Raw genomic sequence first — 22,435 nt, 5'->3', positions numbered from 1 at the left:
TATATACACACACATATAGCTATTCTGTTTTTTTACATAAATTAATCTAACTAAAGTTTACTTAATATTATGTGGCAAAGTGATATCCAAACAGTGAGAATAAGGTCTAAAATGTCCATGTTGACAAAGACTTAAAGTGTCATAGATGAAAAATGAAAATGGCAAAGGAAATCAAAGGAAAATAAAATAAATAGACTCATAAGACAGTCTGCTGGTCACATAGACTGCCGCGGCAGCAAAAGCACAAGCTTTAACAGAAACTTAACTAACTATCCAGATGTAGCCTATAATGTACTGATAAATCAAAATTTGTTCCCTGAAACAAAAAGATTATTAAAAATATAACTGTTAAAGCTATCAATTTTACTAAAGGTTTGACACCAGTATTCTTTGATTGTGTGGTAAAGATACATGTAGCTCCTTTAATGTTTGCCATTTAACACAAATGCAAAAATACAGCCTCATTAGAGCAGTGTATAATGTTGTTTCCAATGTTCAGTTTTTCTTCATTGGGAAATATAATATTAATAAAACAAGTGCAAATACTTTCCAATGTTCAAATTCATCAGAGTGTTACTATAAAGGCTGTTCTGACCTGCCGAGGGTTCATCAGTCTGCTTCATAATCTGCCCATCTTAAAGTGGCATCAAGTACATTGATCAAAGTTTAATACTGGTCTACCTGTGAATTTAAATATTTTTCTTCCAGTGCCACAGCAAAGAAACTCAACACAAAACCACTCTGTTTCTTAAGAACACACTCTTTTTAAGACAAACATGATGTAACCCGAGAGAAAAGAGGAAAGAAAGGCTTACAAGAATTAAATCTAAGCCTTTCAGTTCATCGCTAGATGTGTTGTCTCTTGTAAAGGTATAATAGTTTAAACTCCACTGGCCCCTTGCATCAGTTATGAAACGCTGTTTTGAAATCTACAACCACGTCTGTTGTAACCCCACCTACTTCACAACCAGACCCACAGCATGTCAGTAAATAAAGACCACAAATTCTTCTCTAAAAACTATAAGACCAAGAGGGGAAAGTACACATCTTAGCAGAGACCATGGTAGGCAGCTTTATCCTCCTGCTGATCTTTGTCCTAAATGGTCAGTTACAGCCATCCTTAAGATAAACATCCCAAAGCAGCCAAACAGCCAGGATTTCTTTGTAATACCTTGTTTCAATGCATATTAAACATAACAAATCTAAATCAAGTTGGCTTTGCATAAGCAAATAATAGTCTATATTCCGTTTTCAGGAGCTGACGGTTCTCATATTGTTGGAGGCAGAGATGCCGCCTCCCACTCGCGGCCCTACATGGCCTCGTTGCAAGTCCGAGGTCAGCATAACTGTGGCGGAGCACTGGTGAGAGAGGACTTTGTGCTCACAGCAGCACATTGTGCGATACCTGTGTAAGAATTTAGAATTTTTTGTTTTAACATTTCTTTGGCAGCTCTAACATACTACTTCAACAAACATAACATTTACCTTGGGATTTGAAATCACTTGAAAGCCAATCACAATCTCTCTCATCACAGATTGTTTTTGTCAGCATGTTCTTTTATCTCAATACACACTCACACACACACACACACACACACACACACACACACACACACACACGCAAAATCCCCTGGAAAATGATTTCTGTCAAGAGAAATATTGAGCAGCCTAAACATCATATCTAATTTCCAGTCACCATTCAATTATGATTTGTAGGCCATACAAAGTGGTGCTTGGAGCTGATTCCCTGTCAGGTAATGAGGATACCCAACAAGAGTTCACTGCTGTCAGATCCTTTCCACATCCCAGCTACGATGGACATGCCAATGATATCATGCTCCTAAAGGTGAGGAAGGTTTAAACTGTTGTCTACACTGAATCACAATGTTTCTAGTTTGCACAAAAACATAAAACATGATGTTAAGATTACACAAAATTTGTACTTTTTCTACAATAAATCTTCTTGTCTCAGCTCAACGGCAGAGCCCAGCTCACTGAAGCAGTGCAGCTGATCTCGCTGAATGCGGGCAGACTGGGCAGAGCAAACAAGTGCCTCACAGCTGGCTGGGGAGATATAGGGGATAACAACACCCTTCCAAGCACACTTCAGGAAGTCAACGTAACCATCCTGTCACAGCAAAGGTGTCGTAAGAGATGGGGAATGGTTCCAATCACCAGCTCGATGGTTTGTGGGATTGGAGTGAGGGTTCTTCAAGGCTTCTGCTCGGTGAGAGCAATAGTAAGCAAAGAAAAAAGTCATGTAAATTATTTTAAACCACTTACACCTACTGTGAACTGTCTTGTATCACTTCTCTTCTAGGGGGATTCAGGTGGTCCGTTAGTGTGTGATGGAGCTGCAGCAGGCATTGTCTCCTTCTCTGGCCGGCGATGTGGAGACCCCAGAACCCCTGATGTCTACACGCGCATATCATCCTTCTCAACCTGGATCACAAGTGTGTTAAATAACAATTAATCAAATGACACTGTATGCTAATTTCTCTGTATCAGTGACTGAGTTGTGTTGATCAAGTCAAGGCTCTGAATAAGGTGCAAACATGTGATGGTATGTTGTTTAATATCTGTTTTACAATCTAGTGCTATGGTCATTGTGAAGTGGTGATAAATTGTGTTTTTTGTGAGCTGGACCAGTTATCACCTTTTTTTTGTGTTGTACATTATGCAGTCAAATTGAGTCTGGTAAAATATGTTTATCCAAAAGAAGTAAAGATGTTCTGAGCTGAATGCAGAAACTAAAACTGAAGATGTCAGGTAAATTCCCATGCATGACAATATTTGTCAAACAGTGATATCACCATAACATGATGAATAAAAGCATGAACCCCATATTCTGTTTTTACAACTTTAGAAAATTGTTGTGCATTTACATGTCAAAGTTTTGCTCATGTTTGCATATTTGGTTGGTAGGTGGCCAAATTCATGTAGTGTGGATGTGCCCCCACTGAAATTGGTTCAATATATAAAGAGTTAAGGACAGCTGAGCAGCTGAAATACATGTTAAGTCTGGATAGATGTAGTGAATCTAGTTGTCTGGGTGATATCTTTTGCATTTTGCAGTCTGTAGCTTGTAGGGTGCAGCTATGATGCATCTTTATAATATAATTAGTAACTTAGATATTGGGGGTGTATCAAAGTATGAACACCACTCTGAAATGTGGCAGGTGTCAAGTGCATATTCTCAATTATGTGCCCACATATACAAATTGTTAATCCTAAGTGAGTGGAGAATATGATTCTTCTGATTCATTCTGCCTTTATTAGTGATGTGCATTCAGTTAATATTTTAAGATCATTTTAAAATTTGGTCATTAATAGGTAGGCTGACTCTGAGTGCCTATGGTAAAGTCCCAGTGAGCCTACATTTTGGATGTGCTGTTGTTGTTGAAATTATTAAAATGGAAAATATTCACAATGATGAACAGGCAAAAGTTCCATTTTATTCCATTTAGTTATTTTTAGACCAGATGTAATGCGTTCTGCAGCAGTAATGCTATAAAATAAAATGTGCCTCATGTGTTACCTTAGTTGATGTTCTCAAACTTATGTTAAACATATAATTTAGAAACATAATCATATTACATTTGATTATAGGCTACTATTATGTATATGATTATAATATTGTTTTATATTTTATACTATATAACAATTATCAGATACTGTCTTCCTCTTTTTAAGATTTGAGCCTGCTGTTGTATCACAGAAAACCCTGACCTCATTTTAGCTACTACTGTAGGTTGTGTCATGGCGCTATTTCCTAAAACACTCGAACGCAGCATGCAGCACGTTTCTGCAACAGTTTACTTGGGTTGTGTCGTTAAAAGTCCAAGTCATCATCATTAGAACATCAATTCCTATTATGCACTGCGCGCGTGAAAACGTCCTTCTCTGAGGCCATTGTAACAGAAGGCTCACTGGGAACTAGAGTCTTTTCTCGCCACCTCCCATTTTCCACAGGTTTCGCGAGATTTACATTGGAGGGTTGGTGTGTGGCAACATTTCCCTGCCAGACGAACTGAACAATACTGATATGAAATCAGCATAAAGGTAATGACAATATGTTTAAAGGGAGAATAAGGCTGTTAACAACCAGTTGTCGCTAGTGTTTGTTAGCTGCCATTGAGGACACCGAAGAGTGGGTGTAGCTAGCCTCCTCCACTTAACCCAACAGTTATCTACAGTAGCGTCTGCATTGAGGTAAAGCTAGGACAGAAGAGTGCTACCTTACGACGGGAGGTATAGGTGTGTTGGATTTAGTCCAGGACAGGTGGGGTACGACATGATTTGTCGCGTAGTTTATCGGCGTCGCCTTGTCATATTTTATATGCAGCTATGTTGCAAATCTATACGTTTTTAAATGAGACGGCTAGCGTTTAAATGCTATAATTTGATGGCTAAGTGAAATGACTTAACATTGTATACCCAGCATTGTGTATTTTCTTGAAGTTGTGTCGGTGAGTTTTTAATTCTGAGGGACAAACTAGGTTACACGGCTTCACAAACACGGACCTCCATAGCTTTGTAGTTGAAGTAAATACCCAGGAAGTTATTTCATCATGCAGATCCATTGGTTGTCAGAGTTGTCACTCTCTGTCGAGCGGGCTGCAGCCTGTCACAAATCTCCTGACAGTCGAGCCTCTCAGCTAATCCAGAGGCCTTCCTTATGTTTTAGCATGCTGCACTTGTGAAGCTTGGTCGCTCTCATACCCACTCATATAACATAAACCCATTGCCCTGTCTTTCGCTTAATCCGTAGCCTTTGAACCTCTGGAGGCATGTCCAAGAAAAGGGGCAGGTATGTAGAAACAAAGTTATTGTATATGCCATCATATGGTGTCATTGGTGCTTTTTGAATATACTGTAACAATAAAACTAAAATGGAACAACATTACTTTAGGTGTAAACTGGGATTTACTAAAGTCTTATTTCAGTCCTACAGCTAGAACAAAAATTTAATTTAGCACTGATTTAAATAATCAGCTGCATATAAAATGGTAGAATAACCTCAGTTGAACACACAGTAGCTTTCAAGAAATATATCAAATATGTTTTTAGATGTTATCATAGCCTGATATCATAAAACATTTTGCATATGTGAAAGGTGCATGCTTTGTTTTCAACTTTAACCACGGACACACAGACCTACATCTTCATTTAAACCAGAAAGCGGAGCAGCGGGGAGCTGAGTGACACAGTAACCCCAGACCCCAACAGCATTCTGGGAGTCCGCATTCAACATAACTGGCGTGAGAAGGGGAATCAGAGCAAATGGAAGGGAACAGTGCTGGACAGGCTTAGTGTAAATCCTTCTCTCTTCATGGTGAAGTATGATGGCTTTGATTGCGTTTACGGCATCGAGCTGTTCAAGGACGAGAGGGTGTCTAACCTGCAGGTCCTGTCAGAAAGTGTTGGTGAGTTAGGATAAGCTTCTCTTTTACTCTGTGCCTGCTACTTTGATCAACTGGATGCTGAAGTGAAGTTACGCATACATTTATCAGCTAATAGACATGAAATGCACTCTTGTGCAACAGTTGAGTTATATATGGTCTTCTTTCTTTCTTTCATATTGTACATGCTTTGTACCTGTGTCTCCACAGTAAACAATAAAATCAAGATACCTCCAGGGGTGGAGGAGCTGGTGGGCAAAGCTGTGGAGCATCTGTTTGAGAAGGAGGATGGAGAGAAGAATGAGTGGCGAGGCATGGTCCTCTCCAGAGCTCCAATCATGACCAACTGGTATTATATCACTTATGAAAAGGACCCTGTTCTTTATATGTACCAGCTGTGGGATGACTACGCTGATGGAGACCTCAGGATTCTGCCTGAAGCAGGTACTGGTAATTTGTGTATAACAAAAACAGATTGATACATCACAAATCTTTATCTAGCCTTTAATTATGCCTATTGCTGTAGAGATGAGATTAAGAGCAATGCAATCAATCAGTCTTCCAGTTTGGAAGATTTTTTTCCTGGACAAAAATAGATAATTTATAGTAAGCATTTTGTTTGTTTTGTTTTTTTTTTTTGTTATTTCAGTCTTGGACACTCGTGACAAAAGGTATTCATCCCTTTGGATGTTTTACCCTTTTATTGATTTTATAAATCATTCATGATCAATATAAGTTGGCTTTTTTGACCAAAAAAAACTCTTTAATGTAATAAGTGATTGCATAAATATTCACCCCCTTCAAGTCAGTATTTAGTAGATGGACCTTTGGCTGCAATCACACCACTGAGTCTGTGTGGATAGATCTCAGTCAGGCTTACACATCTGGACACTGCAGTTTTACTCCATTCTTCTTTGCAAATCTGCTCAAGCTCTACCAGCTTGCACAGGGATCGGGTGTGAACAGCCCTTTTCAAGTCCAGCCACAAATTCTCCATTGGATTGAGGTCTAGGCTTTGACTCGGCCACTCCAGAACTCGCACCTTGTTGTCTTTAAACCATTTCTGTGTAACTTTCGCTGTATGCTTCAGGTCATTGTCTTGCTGGAAAATTAATCTTCTCCCAAGCCGTAGTTCTCTTGCAGACTGAAGAAGATTGTCCTTCAGGATTTTCCTATATTTTGCTGCATTCATTTTACCCTCTACCTTTACAAGCCTTCCAGGGCATTTTGGTCTCATCAGACCAAAGAAGTTTCTTCCACTTGACCATGGAGTCTCCCACATGCCTTTTGGTGAACTGTAGTTGAGATTTAATGAGTTTTCTTCAACAGTGGCCATGTGCCATGTTCCTTCCATTTCTTGATGATGGATTTAACTGAACTCCAGGGGACGTTCAGTGCCTTGGAAATGTTTTTATATCCATCCCCTGACTTATACTTTTCAATAACATTTTCTCTGTGGTGCTTGGAGTGTCCTATTGTCTTCATGGTGTAATGGTAGCCAGGAATACTGCTTAACCAGTGTCTGGACCTTCCAGACACAGGTGTCTTTATACTACAATCGCTTGAGACACATTCATTGCACCCTGGTGATCCCCATTTCACTAATTGTGAGACTACTAGCACCAGTTGGCTGGACCTCTGTTGAATTAGGTCAGTCATTTTGAAGGCGGTGAATATTTATGTCATCACTTATTTTACATTACATATTTTTGTTTGACATTACAATGTAGAAACCTGTTTTCACTTTGAAATTAAAGAGGTTTTTTGTATTTGTTTTTTTTTGTTTTTTTTTGTCAAATTTTTTTTGCCAAATTATATTGACCATGATTTATAAAATCAATAAAAGGGTAAAACATCCAAGGGGGTTAATACTTTTTATAGGCAATGTATGCAAGTAAGAGTGAGGTTAAATCAGACACTGTTTTCTTGGGAAGATTAGATATTTATGGTCATGAAAATATTTCTGTAACAGTTAAATAATGAGAGCCAAGTGTTTGGAGTTGTTGGGGAGGTAATAGGTATGTCTGACATGCACAAATTACTGTTTTCTAAACTAGAGTGTACAAATCATTTGTCACATAATTATTCAAAGTAACTCATAATCAGCTATAGCCGTCCCTGGTAGGCTAGTGGTTAAGGTGCAGCGGCAAGAGCGCTGCGCCACGGGTTTGAATCAGGGTTGCGTCAGGAAGGGCATCCAGCATAAAGCACGCGCCAAATGTCAACATGCAAGTCGTCAGTGTGACGATTCGCTGTGACGACCCCTAAATGGGAAAAGCTGAAAGTGACTTCCTTTAACTCATAATCAGTAGAATATCAGAATATTGAGGCCTTATTCAAAATACTGATGCTTGTAAAAACTGTTTTTATTTCAGTCTAACAGAATAAACTCATTCTGTTTAGACATGTAGCACTTGTACTTTATGATCCCTTAAGTAGGTGATGTTTGGTGAGTTACAGAACAGACACTAATTTGGATCAAATTCAAATGGAATTGTAATGTTAATGTGACGTTTCACTCCTCTCCTCAGAAAATAAGCACCTGTTGCCTGCAGACAGGAAGCCAGGAGAAGAGACAGAGAGTCTGGTGGGGAAACAAGTAGAATATGTTACCGACAAGGGTATGAAGAGAACAGGCCTGGTCATTTACCAGGTTCCAACCAAGCCCTCTGTCTACTACATCAAATATGATGATGACTTTCATATCCATGTCTATGACCTGGTCAAAACTACCTAGAGATTGTGGACACATTTATCTCACTCTCCAGATTCCCCTCTGTATGCTTCTGCTCCACGCATTGTTATGTTCTGTTACTCAAAGCCATGGCAGGAGTATGCTTTGTTTTTCAGAAGTGCAATCAGTTTTTTATGTGCAGCAGAACTGTAGCACAGTTATGCTTGGCTATTTCAAGGAGAGGGGGTCACATTGTTTTATTGTTGCTGCTCTACTTTATACTTTTGTGTTTGGACAGTCCAATGTTGCACTGCCTAATAGCTGCAAGGTGCAGTTGATGCTGCATTTCCAATCCCTGAGATACTCGCTGATCTGATCTGTGATTATCTTAATGCTAGTATGACTAAAGCATTGTTCAAAATAAAACTAGTTTTATTGGATTAACTAACTAGCTAATGAGCTTGGGATGTGCATTTTCCACTGCATAAATGCCTTCCAAAATCACCTTAATGAAGCCCTTAATATTTTCAAAAGCAATTCAGATGGATTATGCTCATATAGATATATCTTACTGCACTTTTGCACCATATTTAGTATTGTAGTATGCATAGCTTTATAATAGTCACAGTTTCACACTGGACATCTTTTAGTGTAATCTTGAAGGAAGGTTTCTCTGTAAGCTTTAAATCTTAACAGCATGGGAACATCAAATTCATTGTGCTGGTAATTAAGATGCTAAATTCCCATTTGAATTTGATCCCAGACAAATCATCAAGTGCCTTTTGGCTTGGCATTTTGCAATATTGTACATAGTGGGTCTGTGGTGCTTTGCTTTTAATAATTAATGCATATGAAGTCTGCTGTTTTAGTTTTCATTCAGAAGTGGCAATTGTTTGCTACCCTCAGTTCATATTAGTGCTGTATTTTGCTCTTAATGTAGTATGAAAACATTCTTTAAATATAACACACGTCATTATTGGTTGTATCTCACTATTGATGTTGTGGGGAGCACTTTAATTGTATAAAGTTTACAATGTTGAGGTCATGGTATAGTTTCTCCAAAATGCTTTTTCCTTAAGAGCAAATGTTGAAAAATAATGCATTATGTCACCCACATAAAGAAAAGGGAAAACAATGCTAGCTGCAATACATTCAGAAGACAGTATTTAATGTATACAACTTGTGTAAAATTCCTTGTAATGTTACCTATTGTCAATGCTCATTTATATGAATATCTCATTAAAACACCAACATTTAGGGAAAGGGTCATTATATATATATTTGAATTATCAACTGGATATTTAACATATATAATCAACTGACAAACCAGTCTGTCAACAGCAACTAACTCAATATATACTTGCTCTCTCTGTCTTGCAAACATGACATGTAGGCATGCAGTATGGATTACATTCTAAGTTTGTCACTATGTCTTATTTGCTTAATTGGCTTTACCCATCTGAAATTCATTTAGTGTAACCCTCAGTAAATAGCACCACAGCAGGTATAATGTTACCGTTCAGCTGTCAGAGCTCCTAGAGAATTTCAAACCATGCTTTGACAGTGGAGAAGTGACCGTGTTTGGCAGAATCAGTACTGTATGTTTAATTCACATTAAAATACAAAAAAGTCTTAACACTGTATGTCACTGCTAGTGGTGCTGTGGAGTGTTTCTATGTTGTGTAGAGTGGAGTTACAAATGCACGCTCTTCTTGCTTTCAATCACCACCTCCTGAAGTTGTAGCAGCATCAACAGGCAATTTGTGTCATTATTAGTCATGCATAATAAAGATTTTTACAGATTTGTTTGGTCTTATTCTTTGAGCACACTGCTATGGTCAACATTCAGTATACATTTCATCTCAATAAATCAAACTGAAGACCTGATCCATTTTAAAATTTATGTAGTACTTAGCCAAATTTTCACAACAGACATCGTCTTCATGACATTGTTTGGGTGGTTTCAGAAAAAGGCAGCAAAAATTTTGCTTACACAAATTTGTGGTATACACAAAATGAAAAAACATCTTTAAAACACTTTATCGCATTACAGACACCCAGCTAATGCCACTATCCTTTAGTGAATCCCAGTACCCATTCGGGAGAGTACACGTCTTGCAGCTGAATTTCATCTAACAGTTTTCTTTCATATTGGCTTTTTCTTGTGAGGGACTACAACTTTTGAAATAGCAGTCAGTTTTTTTTTGTTTTTTTTTCTTTTCTCCAAGTGCAAAAGTCAAAAAGATAAATCTCAGGACACACGGAGAGTTCCTCTTTACTTAGTAAGGTCTTTCAGGTAACGCCAACCCTGATTTGTGTATTCGGTTGCTTTTGTTGGAGCGTCAGAAAGAGCTGCAACTGTCCACCGCACTCCTGCAATAAAAGAAAAACATGGCTTGGTTTTGCAATGTCAAAAATAAGCAAAATGTCTTAACTAAAGGCACAACTACTAATCTAAAAGTCATAATGGTGATGTTAAAGGTGATTACTAGCCCAGTGAAATGCTAACAAAATCGCTGCATCTAATGTGACTTACACAATTTTGAATCTGAGCACACTCAAAAACACAGACTCATGACATTAGTCAAACAATGTGACAAGTTTCTTATTCTGTTCTTACCAGAGTTCCATGCCTGAACTGGGGAGAATTCAATCTTTGGCATGGTTGGAAGCTGAGCCTGAAACAGCATAATATAAGGCTTTGTAGTTGTCTATTTTATGCTGCATTCAAATTAAATACTTTAACACTAGAAAACAACATCAAATAAGATGGCAAGTGAAATATGAAGGATAATTTAGGCTGATCACTTCATTCACAGTGTTACTTATTTGACAAAATAGTGTGCCATGCCTATTACTGACAACTGTTTATTTCATGTTACATTATGATACCTAAGTTACAGTACTAGACATTGTGCTATCCAGGATCAGAAATGACACAACTTTATGTGAGGCCATCACTCAGGCATACATGTCGGCTAACTTTAAGCAGTGGCAGCAGATACATTTGTACCTCCAGGCCTAAGTACGTCATCCATTCCTCTATAGCAGGAGGCAGTGCAGCCTTTGCCTTTTCCAGGGCCTTGGAGCCCTGCTCACTGCTTCCCAACAAACCATAGTCACAGGCAACGTAGAGAGCCCCTCCTGCAATGGTCATCTTGGTGGCCAATCTAGAAATGAAAACCAGTCAGGCCATTAGTCAGAAATACTTAGCCCTGTATTCAGTCAAAAACACGGATACAGGTAATGTATCAAAAGGCACTCTTAACCCTATAAAACCATTTGTATCATATTTGACACGTGAGGTTTCTGAGCAAAAAAAATCACAAAAAATGCCCCATATATCAAATGTGATACAAAAGAAATAAAAATAATCTAAATAATATAGCACCTCTATTCCTATATGCCCGGACTGTCTGTCTATGCATATATGGCTAATAAAAATCGTGAATCTTGAATTTCAAATCATGAATTATATTTTGGATTTTGTTAAAAGGTTTAATAAACATCTCAGTTCCAAAAAATTAGAATGATCTGGCTATTTTTTTTTATATGTTGGGCTTTACAGGGTTAAGGGTGCCTCCTGATGTCAGAAATGTTTGAGTGGTTACCAAAACATGATCAAATAACGGCCAAATGCAACAGCTCTGTGCAGAATAAAATAAGGTTACTGACAAATTACTACTCTAACTAATTAACCAAACAGTAAGCAAAGTGGCAGAGGTACAGTAACAGCTGCACAGCTCTTGGACAGACTCAAAGCTCACGTTAGCATCGTTTTGCTAACCTGTCTAGCTATAAGAGCAGCTAGCACCTAGCCACAGCAGCAATAACTTAAAGGCAATTAAATTATGGATGAAATTAAAAATACTAACTTCACCACGGGCAACATCCTTACTGCCATGGTCCACAGCGGTGCAGTTCCCTTTTTTTACCAGAGTTAATGTTATCCTAAACACAAAAAGAATAATCTGGAATGAAAGCTATCCGGTTAGCTGCACTGAAGGACAACCTAGTACCCTGTGCACGGGAGTTGTGTCAATAAAGCTTTTCTTCTTCTTCTTCTTGTATGAGCAAAGGCAGTGTAGATGCGTCTGGGCGTATTACTGCCCTCCGCACGCAGATATTTTAAGTGACAAAAAGCTGAAGTCCAAGCAGTTTCCAACAATATAGAAATCACAGAAACACTCAGATCCCGTTAGTTCCGAACCAATAAATCAATAAAACTTTAGAAATCTCCAGCCTGTAGGCCAGCTTTGTCTCCAAACAGGCTAACTGTTGTTTAAATAACATTCTTCTATATCACATTCATTAGACCTACTGTATAGTAAATGCTATATAGGCGATATATCGATGGTTATGAGTATGAGTATTTATATTTATCTGTGAGCTGAACACGCTCAAAACAGTGGACTTCAGGAAGAGCCCCCCATACTTGGCAGCACTGTATCAGCAGTAGAGTCCTACAAGTTCCTTGGCTCCACTATCCCCCAGGACCTGAAGTGGACATCCTGTCATGCTTCTGTCCTGTCTGCTTCCTGTCTCATGCTTTTATTTTGATACTACTTCCTGTCCTGGAACTTTATCTCATCACACAGATTGGTTTCACCTGCTTCTCATTGATCACATCTGGTTACAATAGCATATATGCAGCTTCTCACCACTAACACACACACATACACACCCACCAACCAATGGGCAGGAGGTGGGGAACCCGCAGAGGGACTGAGGCAATGCTGCTAGGTCCACCGCTGTGGAGAATGCTTTGTTAATAACACACCCCCACACACCAATGGGCAGGAGGTGGGGAACCTGCAGAGGGACTGAGGCAATGCTGCTAAGTCCACCGCTGTGGAGAATGCTTTGTTAGATGTGACAATGGGGAGAGAATGAGTTATGTTGAGTGCATCCCTTGGCTCCGTCTGTGCAACGAGAGAGCAGTGTGGTGGGGAAGCGCGCGTGTGTATGTAAAAAGGCAGTGCACACTCGGAGAGAGAGGAGAAAACACTGTCAGGAATCTGCTCTTTATGGATATGGTGGTGGCCCTCAAAGGGGCCGCTGTGTCCAGCTGTGGATTCACACACGTTCCCTGTCTCCTGTCATTACTGCCGTTGTTTTCGGGGAGGCTCAGCAAGGGGGTTTGTCTAGGAGCACTGTGGGGCAGCCTGTCTGAACGTTATGGTGGCAGGAGGGGAGGAGAAGGTGGAGGGCTCGGCAGTGGAGTATGCACAGCAGCAGATGCTGGATGCCTTGCTCTGTGGTGTTGACCTCCGTGGCTGCGCCAATCTGACCAGTGGGGGTTCGAGGGTGCTGCCGTCCCCATGACGCAGGTCGTCTTGCCTGGTCTGCTTTGTCAGCTGCCTGCTGCATGTGGGTGACGGCCTCCTGGAGGTGTGGGCCAAAAAGTCTGTCAGGGCTGATGGGGTCTTCTGCTTCGGCATCTGGGACATGTGGAACCAGATGTTGTGCTGTATCACTGTTGCCCAGGTTTTGATCCACACAGCAGATGAGAGTGTCATTGCTGCAACCTTTCCAATTTCCTCTGCTGCCTCTACAGGGAGGACCCTGGGCTGTGCAGCGAGGCAAGAGATCGATGCAGAGCTGAGAACCACATTGTTGATGTTGATGGCCGCACCTGCAACTTGGTGAATTTGGTCTGAGAGGTGAGTAGTGACCTGGTCACATAGGAGCATGGAGAGTGTTGGCCATCTCTTTCTGCCTTGGGAAGCAAAATAGAGAAGATGCTTGTTTCCAGCAGCAGAATGGCAGGAAAGCCAAGGTCTGTCATCCCCTGTACCCTGTTGAGGGCATCCAAGCAGGAGACCAGAGCCCACAGGCTTCCAGGATGCTCAGCAGTGTCTGAGAAGAAGGGTTGGATGGCGAGAAATTTGGGCCACCGTTGGGGAGGGGGGTTGACCGGAGGTTGACTGTGCTGCTGAGCTGGAGGAAGCTTGTCTCTGCCAGCATTCATGTCGACTGATGGATTGAGGGGAGAGCTGGGGGAAGCCAGCAATGGAAGGAAGCGAGTCAACGGACTCGCCGAGGAACTCCAAGGGATCATCCACCAGGGAATCGTCACCACAATTCAGCTGCGGTCATCATTAGGCTCTCGTTCTTTGACAGCTGTGAATGCTTCTGCCCGGCGCTGCTTCTCTGCCGCAGGCAAGCAAGCACAGAAGGGGCAAGCAGCCTGGGGAGCGAGTGCCAGCTTGGCATGCTCTGCACCAAGGCAGGGCTCGCAGCAGGGGTGTGGATTGTCGAGCATGATGAAGCCCCTATCAAAGCCTAGGCACACAGTGATGGCGATGCGGTGCTGGAGTCCGGGGTTTGAAGATCTTTGCTCTTTAGCCATAGTTAAGGAATCGCTCGTTAGACTGCTGAAGAAAAAGAGGGAGCCAATTTCAGGTCACGTGGGCATTTATGCCAGCACAGCGGACCTGTTTGGGGACATCCCAGGGCAGGGTGCGGCCCAGGGCAGCGCGCAGGGTGAAATCTCTTCAGGACTGTGCATGTGTGAGGGATAAGCCCAATAGTGACAGCTCTTGCAGGGTGAAGCCTATATGAAATAAAAACTTTATTAGTTTGCTGCTGTTTATACTCAGGCTAAAATTTCTATATGAAAATAGTGGATATAGCTACAGAGTGAAATATTTCAGCAGAGATTTGTCAGCTATTTAGGACTAAACATTATCCAGATGTTTGAATTATAGGTAGACTGAATGATGATCCGTGTGGACTTTGTCTTATTCTAAAGAGTATTCAGAATAAAACAAAACAAAAACTGACGAGATCCGATCTTTTAATTATGCAGTCTCTGGAATGGGCCCCATGAAGCAGCCCGTAACATCACACTTGTTTTAACCATACAATTTTGACTCTTTTTTTTTTAATTGCCAAACTACTATGTAAAGAAGAAAATGTATTTTAATATCATGCGGTTGGCTATGCATACATGCGCGCGGGGACTATTTTCAGAAGGGGCTGCTTGCGACGCGTGTGCGCGTACGGTCGCGCGCGTTCCCATGATTGTTTAGGATACAATTTCACATGTTGCATGTTTGGATGTTTTCTAAAGTTACTGTTTATATTTAACGTCACGACATATTAGACTAGACGTAATCCTGCTTATGATCCATAATCTAATTAACATTTAGCTCGTCATGGTTTACATGTGAATGCTTGATAATGGGTATAAAGCATCAATATGTTTCAGGGAAAACGGGACTTGACGGGGGAATGCAGTATGTGAGATGGTCCACACGCCAACTCAGAAGGTGGCAGTAACACATAAAAAGCTGTTTGCAAACCTCATGCATTAAACCCCTCCCCGTGAATGTCTGCTCTGGAAACGACTGCTGTCAAACTATTTCCAACCAAGTGTACACAATGGGACGTCTCATTAAACTCCTTTTAGCAAGTATATGCGTTGCTTTCCTAGCTGTCAAATGGACTTCACCTGGGTTTGATGCAGGTAACAGGTGATCGTTGACAGGTGAACCATAGTGTTACAATGTAACGTTTTCGTGTAATCGACTGACAGAATTATCGGTGCTGAATTCTCATCCAGGAGAAAATAATTGAAATGGAATAACAATGAAACCACACTACAGTAAAATAACCAATAATCATGTCTAATAATGATCATACAGGTTAGATAAGTGCTCATTATAATGGACGTGTAACAAACGTCCTGACCTGACGGTAAATATTAGAAGAGGAGTTATTTTGTGTCAGCTTTAGATGTGCGACATTTGTATTTTAAAACGAACTGTATTATTTCAAAAGATGGAAAAAATACAAGGTTAGTGTATTTAGGTTACAGCACGAAATGTGACATCAGCAGGCTGTACTGTACATATGCCTTTGACATATGATTGTTCTCCTAAACCTCTCTACTATATGCCTCAGAGCTTAATTTTAAAACTTTATAATGTCAAAAATCTTACATCTAATGCCTTATTACAAGATCAATATTTTACTGCTATATTGCCAAGGTTGTGCTAAAATGCATTGTTGGAATTGTTGACACAGAAAATGTTCTGTAATAAATGAGTGTAATAATTCTACATTTAAAAAAAAAAAATACTAAACTGTCAAAAATGCATTAAGAATGTTGTTAAATATGGTGAAATTTAATTCATCTTAAATCAAAAATATCTCTATAGACTCCTCCCTCCATACCATGAGCTACATTTCAGTCCAAATTGAGACCGTGCAGTCATATGGTCAACACTTGAATGTGGACTATTTAACCTTAATATGCAACTGTTTGGGTGACAGGTGCTGTACTTTGCTACTGCTCTGCACTGCAGAAAGGATCTGTGTAATAATGAGGATTATGAATGGTTAATGTTCCCATGGAAAACATTTCAGAGGCTAAGCACAAACTGAGCAAGTAGTTGGTGGTAATCTGACTTAGTCTCAGTCACAAGCTTTCTGCTTGTGACTGAGGCCTCACCAGCCACATGGTCCACACTTCACGGTAGACCATGTGCTCTAATCAGACCAGACCAAAGCTGGGAAGTGTCAAAGTGTGCTTTGACTGGTTTATCTTTCTGTGGCATAGGCCAACTGATATAAGCAGTCCACTGTAATCAAATTTAGTTGTAAAACTTTATATGCAGATGTTTAGATTAATATATGCACAGTGAACAAAAAAATCAAACAGTCAGCACCACTCAAATTTGAATGCTTATTTGGTATGTTTATATATGTGTACAAAATTAAAACTGTATGAATTTGTTCCAGAATCTCTCAGAGGTGCCAGAGTATTGGTGACTGGGGCCAGTACAGGAATTGGTGAACAAATCGCATATCATTATGCCCGTTATGGAGCTCAGATAGTCATTACGGCAAGGAGAGAGAAGGTGTTACAGCAGGTCAGTGAACTTGACAACATCTACTTTAAATTGTATCAAAGCTCAAATGTAACAGCTCAGCTTTATGAACCAATAAATGTAACTCGCAGACATTTTTATCTTCACTGCTGTCACTTGATTTTGCAGTGCTGATCAAATCATTCATAGAAATCCAGTAGGACAGAAAACATCAGGTTAATATATGCAAAGGTGTTCTCTAATTGACTGAAGTGGTGTAATAGTATAATATTTTCTTCAACTGCACTGGACTAAGTAACCCATTCTTTATGATCTTTGCTTATACTATAGGTGTCAGAGAAGTGCCTGAGTTTGGGAGCCCAGAAAGCTCTTTACATTGCAGGAGACATGGCCAGCGAGTCAGACCCTGACAAAGTGGTAGATTTTGCTCTGGCAAAGCTCGGAGGCTTGGATTACCTGGTTCTCAACCACATTGGCTCCAGCCCCTTCAGCATGTGGGATGGGGATGTAGAACACACCCGGTGGTTGATGAAGGTAATGCAGCATTTTCATGGTCTATCAGCACATAAAACAAGGACAGTCCACCCATCTCTGTTTATACAGTATGTGTGTATGCTTTTCATAGGTCAACTTCTTCAGCTATGTTCAGATGGCTTGGAAAGCTCTGGACTCCCTTGAGCAAAGTAAAGGATCACTGGTTATTGTTTCATCAGTGCTGGGTAGGTTTGGCATAGCATTTTTATACACGTTATTAACAGCACACTCTGCACATACATACTGTACATTATTACTTATCAGTAATGTATTTTTAGTTAAAAAAAAGCTGCACTTGATGCAAAGAGTGTTTTTAGGTATGAGTTAGTTTTGAGTCGACCAAGCAGCTGAAAAGAAATTGGGTAGAGCACCTTTAAGGTCTAATCTTAGACTCCATCTGCTGGACTTCGAGGTGAGATTGTTTTGTCATTGAAAAATATGGAAATACTAAATATATTAAAATATTTATGTACTGCAGTGCCACTTGTATTTTATTAACTATTCTGTGGCCTTGAATGTGCCACATTTAATCATAGTAAAGGTTTGAACTCTTAAAAAATTAAGATTAAATAGATAAAATCTGTGAATACAGACATTTTTTATAAGGCACAACAAAGGTCAAAATAGAGTTGAATATTTCCCATTTGACAAAACTGTGTCATAAAACCCCATTCTAATAGTTATCAATGTTTCACAGGTAAAATGCCTGCTCCCTTTGTAGCACCGTATACCTCAACAAAATTTGCCTTGAATGGTTTCTTTGGGGCCCTTCAGCATGAGCTATCTATGAAGAAGAGCAATGTGTCCATCTCTATATGTACACTCGGGCTCATTGATACTGACTCAGCGATGGAGAAAATCAGGTTTGTCATGTCTGTATACAATTAATGCAAACATATTTGGCACCAATAATAGGTGTAGATTTGACTATGTGCTACCCACTGTAGTTAAGTATAGTCTTTTTCTGTGTCCTAGGGGAATCATTGATGCAAAACCCTACCCTGCCACAGAGGCAGCCTTGAACATTATCATTACAGGAGCTACAAGGCAGCTGGAGCTTTACTACCCTTGGTCTACCTACATTATGAATTTAAGCAAAGACTGGTTCCCTTCTGTCACAAATTATGTAGTTCAGAGCTCCTACAACTATAGCCCATGAAATGTAGTACCATCATACTGTACATGTCCTCAGTTCAATAAATGGACATATAATTGAACACTAAAAGGTTTGGACACATGTCCAAACATTTGACTGGTAGTGTATGTATGTTACACATACTACACACTGGACATGATGATATTTCTCTTTATAATTGATGCATCCCACTACCTACATTTAGCCTTCATATTGTGGATCACCCAGATTGTTTACCCCAGTCTTCCGGTCTTCCAGTTGGAAAATCATCCTTCCCTCATCTTGCTTTTGGAAAAGGTCCACGTATAAAGACCACAGGGAAGAAAACCTGTTTCTTTTTGGTCTACCTCAAATAGATGGAAAAGGGGGTTAGTTCCTATATACAGGTAAAAATCCACTCTGTTTACTGCTCAGAAGACAATGCACTGGCAGCACACTGTGGGAGAACATGCTACCTGACAAGGGTATTGCTAAAGAGCAGCAAACACCAATTTTTAGAAATCAAACTTTTTACATTACATCATCTCTGTGCCAGTCTTGGTAAAAGAAGGAAAGTAACAAAAAGATATCACCCCTGCTGGTAGGATCAACACGAAGTTTTACTCAGTGGGCCAAAAAGAAATATTGGCCACAAAGAATCATTATATACTCTGCAACTACAGATTAATGTATTATTTTTGCCTGAAAAATGTATTTAAAATGAATGGAACAGCCCCTGTACACCCAGAATTACACTTTTAATGTATTTAATTAGAATGTTCAGTCATGCACGCTTGTAAGAACCAAGTGCATATTCAATACAAAGACTGTTGAATAAGAGCCATTAAGTTGAATGGAACAGTACTTCTAACGTCCACTTGAGGGCAGTAGTGCCAAAGTAGTCAAGTAAGATTACTCCATTCTTTCTACAGCAACCAAGTCCATTCCCTGTTCAGAAAAATCTTAAATGCCAGAATGCCATATATTTGGTGATAAGGTAGTAAATTGTTTAAAAATGTTTGTCTCAAATACCAAATTCTACAACTTAGGTTTTTTTCTTGTCCACTTTTATTCTTTTTGTCACTCTTCTGTAAATCACATTTAGCTGCATGGATCCTATGTGAAAGGTGCTATTCAAATAAAGTCTATATTGACTGATTGATGAAGTCTTTGATTGACAAAACAACATAACTGAGTGTGTTCACAGATCAAATCACCATTTTTCAGAACTCCATCACCATATTAATCCTAAGCCCCCCTCTTCCTTTTCCTGTTGTCACTGTTCTTCGCCCCATAGATTCATCCCCATCTCCATTCTGCCCTATTTCATTTAGCTTCATCTTTCCATAGCTGGCCACAGCGGGCGTTGCAGACTTCCTTCAGAGCAGGACTTTCTCGGTGGGATCCTTTGTGTCTTTGTTCATCATCACTAAAGGCACCACAGGCTTCTTGCGAAGCTGTTGGCTCAATCCATATTGGTGGATCTTTTCTTTATTGTTCTACACACTATAGGTTGTACCCTGCTGATAGAATGGTTTTCTACTGTACCCTGAATGAGATGTTATTGTCAGAAGAAAAGAAAAAACACTTTTCTAAAACTTGGTGTGATTTGAAAAGCGGAGACACAGAAACAATGTTTTTCCAGGATGCATATAAATTGCCCGACAAAAAGTGAAAATAAGTGGCCTTGAATCTGTCATATAAAGGTTTTTAATGGGGACTATAGTTCTCTTGCACTTAGCGGCTTTCCTGGGGTCTTCTGCTGGATATGACTGACAGAGATAAGTCATTGAAATATGTGTTCTCTTTGTCCTTATCTTGACATGCTTGATGATTTGAGAGCATCGTAGAGAAGGTATAATCTCCTTGCAGATACAATGCAAAGAAGAACTCTCCCTTCCTCTTGCAGCTTCTGTCTCTTTCTTTGTCACACACACAAATATGGTGAGGCCTCCTAAGGAAGAGAGCAGAATGCCAGGAACCCACACACAAAATATAGCACAAATACTGAAGCCTTGATGCATCCATGGATGTATTTACAGTATATTGTTCTTCTCCGTTATTAGCCACTGTCATACATGCTGCAAATTAAACTACACACCACGTGCATAATAGGGATCATATTGCTCCAGTATCCTGGGTGTTTCCCCAGGGCTTGTACTTGAGCTCTATACAGTATCAAGATCAAACATTTTCATTATGACTACAAACAGTCAAGGCCAAGACCAAAGCTGAGGCTGGCTGCTTTTCTGGCTACACATAAAACTTGAAAGGTGGCAGACTGACTGGACAACTGGACACTGGCTTGCAGAGGTCTAACGGAGGTTGCATTCTGCTTTACAGCAAATGATTTAATCTCTATGCTGAAAGATAAAAAAATGAGACCAGTTACAGAAGTAAAATCAAATGACATGTAAAATAGGTCTGTAACCCTTTTCCACATAGCCTAATACAGTATGTCCTCAGTTTTATATTTGCCACAAAGTTTGCTGATGCAGCAGAAATGTCATTTTCATACCATATATAGTCGCCTATTCATGGAAGGAGTGTGTTGCACCTCAGTCATTGTGGATCCCAATTTATGTCTCTTCCATGTCCTGCTTCTTTCAGCACAAAGGACACTGCTCCACAAATCTCCCTCTGGCATTATCCACGAGTTACTCTGAACACTAGAGAAAGGACGGCCTTGGTGTACACATGCATGTTCACTGTCCTGCATATATTATGTGTGTGTGTGTGTGTGTGTGTGTGTGTGTGTGTGTGTGTGATTTATCCTTCACTGGTTAGAGAGTGGTTGGCCAACTGTTATGAGTGAGTGGAAACTCAGGAGCCTCCTGTGTGAAGGTGGAAGTGGGGATGGCAAACTAAACCATATTCAACCTGTAGCACAGAATGTATATTAGATCTGAGTGCTGTTGTGAGGTTACAGTGTAATATAAGGAGACAGTACTCTGGGAAAGAAGATAAAATGAGCAATTAAAAGTAATTACTTAAAGAAACATCACACACTCGGAAATATGTAATTACCACAATTTTTAAAATGTAGGCTTCTATAATCTTATTGGTCTCAGCTGTACTGTTTTAGGTCAAATGTATTCATAAAACTTTCTTATAAAAATATTGGCCAGTAAATTAGCTCTTGCTGAGAGTTAAATGAAAAAACTGAGACAATTGTTATGCCTGTGCAATAAATGTGTAGGAGGTAGAAGCCAGTTAACTTAGCTTAGCTTAGCTTAGCTTAGCATAAAGTCCAGTAGGCTAACCTGATAATCTCCACTGGTTGCCTATAGCAGCTGATCCCAGCGAATATTTTGACACATATAGTAAGCCCCCTAAAATGACAAACAGTATTATACTTTGCTTTTTATATAAATTGAGATGGAGAGGTGCTGGTAGGCAGATTTTGGACAGAGCCAGGCTAAGTGTTTGAGCCTGTTAGCTACTGGCTCCAGGTACTTAAATGAAATCTCAATCTTCTTATTTAACTCTTTGCAAGAAAGTGAACGAGTGTATTTTATTTTAAGTTAAACTTTTCTATTAAATGCCTTCACAATATACTGGAAAGTGTGAATTATTTTGAAGCTGCAGTGCTATTGAGCTGCATATGTAAAACATATATTTAATTGTATTATAGAAGCTTGCAACATAATGTTGTTGAATATGTCCCAGCTCAGAAAAACATTGGAAAAACAGGCAGGTAGTCAAAACAGCTGGCTGACAAAGACTGGAACATTACAGCTGGAATGGCACAATAGACAATCTGGCAGAGCTGGAAATGGATCAGTATATATACTAGGGAGGTGATGCAGGAAGGGGGAACAGGTGAGCAGGTGGGTGTGGGGAATCAGGTGACTGGGAAGGCTGGCGGGGCCTG

General features: G+C 39.9%; 4 protein-coding genes across 7 annotated transcripts; 3 read left to right on the top strand and 1 right to left on the bottom strand.

Moving 5' to 3' along the window:
- Nucleotides 1–999: 999 nt before the first annotated feature.
- LOC109965743 (serine protease 57) lies at nt 1,000–3,346 on the top strand. Of its 2 annotated transcripts, none has more exons than XM_020610034.1 (5): nt 1,000–1,103; nt 1,256–1,409; nt 1,717–1,846; nt 1,973–2,227; nt 2,321–3,346. In XM_020610034.1, exons 1-5 carry the CDS (start codon nt 1,061–1,063, stop codon nt 2,471–2,473), a joined length of 735 nt encoding a protein of 244 aa, XP_020465690.1. In that variant the 5' UTR covers nt 1,000–1,060; the 3' UTR covers nt 2,474–3,346. The 2 variants fall into 2 exon arrangements, with proteins under 2 accessions (XP_020465690.1, XP_020465689.1); XM_020610033.1 differs by having other exon boundaries at nt 1,973–2,239.
- A 521-nt stretch (nt 3,347–3,867) lies between these two features.
- LOC109965744 (spindlin-1-like) lies at nt 3,868–9,882 on the top strand. 3 transcript variants are annotated; one of them, XM_020610035.1, is made up of 5 exons: nt 3,868–4,062; nt 4,772–4,810; nt 5,179–5,426; nt 5,613–5,846; nt 7,934–9,882. In XM_020610035.1, exons 2-5 carry the CDS (start codon nt 4,791–4,793, stop codon nt 8,137–8,139), a joined length of 708 nt encoding a protein of 235 aa, XP_020465691.1. In that variant the 5' UTR covers nt 3,868–4,062; nt 4,772–4,790; the 3' UTR covers nt 8,140–9,882. The 3 variants fall into 3 exon arrangements, with proteins under 3 accessions (XP_020465691.1, XP_020465693.1, XP_020465692.1); XM_020610037.1 differs by lacking the exon at nt 3,868–4,062 and adding an exon at nt 4,085–4,212; XM_020610036.1 differs by lacking the exon at nt 3,868–4,062 and adding an exon at nt 4,205–4,282.
- An 81-nt stretch (nt 9,883–9,963) lies between these two features.
- Nucleotides 9,964–12,157, bottom strand: micos13 (mitochondrial contact site and cristae organizing system subunit 13). Its single transcript, XM_020610038.1, has 4 exons — nt 11,952–12,157; nt 11,090–11,246; nt 10,697–10,754; nt 9,964–10,449 (listed from the first exon to the last, which is right to left on the bottom strand). Exons 1-4 carry the CDS (start codon nt 11,978–11,980, stop codon nt 10,352–10,354), a joined length of 342 nt encoding a protein of 113 aa, XP_020465694.1. The 5' UTR covers nt 11,981–12,157; the 3' UTR covers nt 9,964–10,351.
- Nucleotides 12,158–15,386: 3,229 nt separating this feature from the next.
- Nucleotides 15,387–19,617, top strand: hsd11b1la (hydroxysteroid (11-beta) dehydrogenase 1-like a). Its single transcript, XM_020609888.1, has 6 exons — nt 15,387–15,547; nt 16,825–16,955; nt 17,244–17,447; nt 17,539–17,632; nt 18,145–18,310; nt 18,423–19,617. Exons 1-6 carry the CDS (start codon nt 15,463–15,465, stop codon nt 18,604–18,606), a joined length of 864 nt encoding a protein of 287 aa, XP_020465544.1. The 5' UTR covers nt 15,387–15,462; the 3' UTR covers nt 18,607–19,617.
- The last annotated feature ends 2,818 nt before the right edge of the window (nt 19,618–22,435 follow it).

Source organism: Monopterus albus, unplaced genomic scaffold (genome assembly GCF_001952655.1).
Source record: "Monopterus albus unplaced genomic scaffold, M_albus_1.0 scaffold103.1, whole genome shotgun sequence".
Lineage (NCBI taxonomy): Eukaryota > Metazoa > Chordata > Actinopteri > Synbranchiformes > Synbranchidae > Monopterus > Monopterus albus.
Note: the sequence above shows the minus strand (reverse complement) of the source record. Positions and strands in the feature narration are given on the sequence as shown.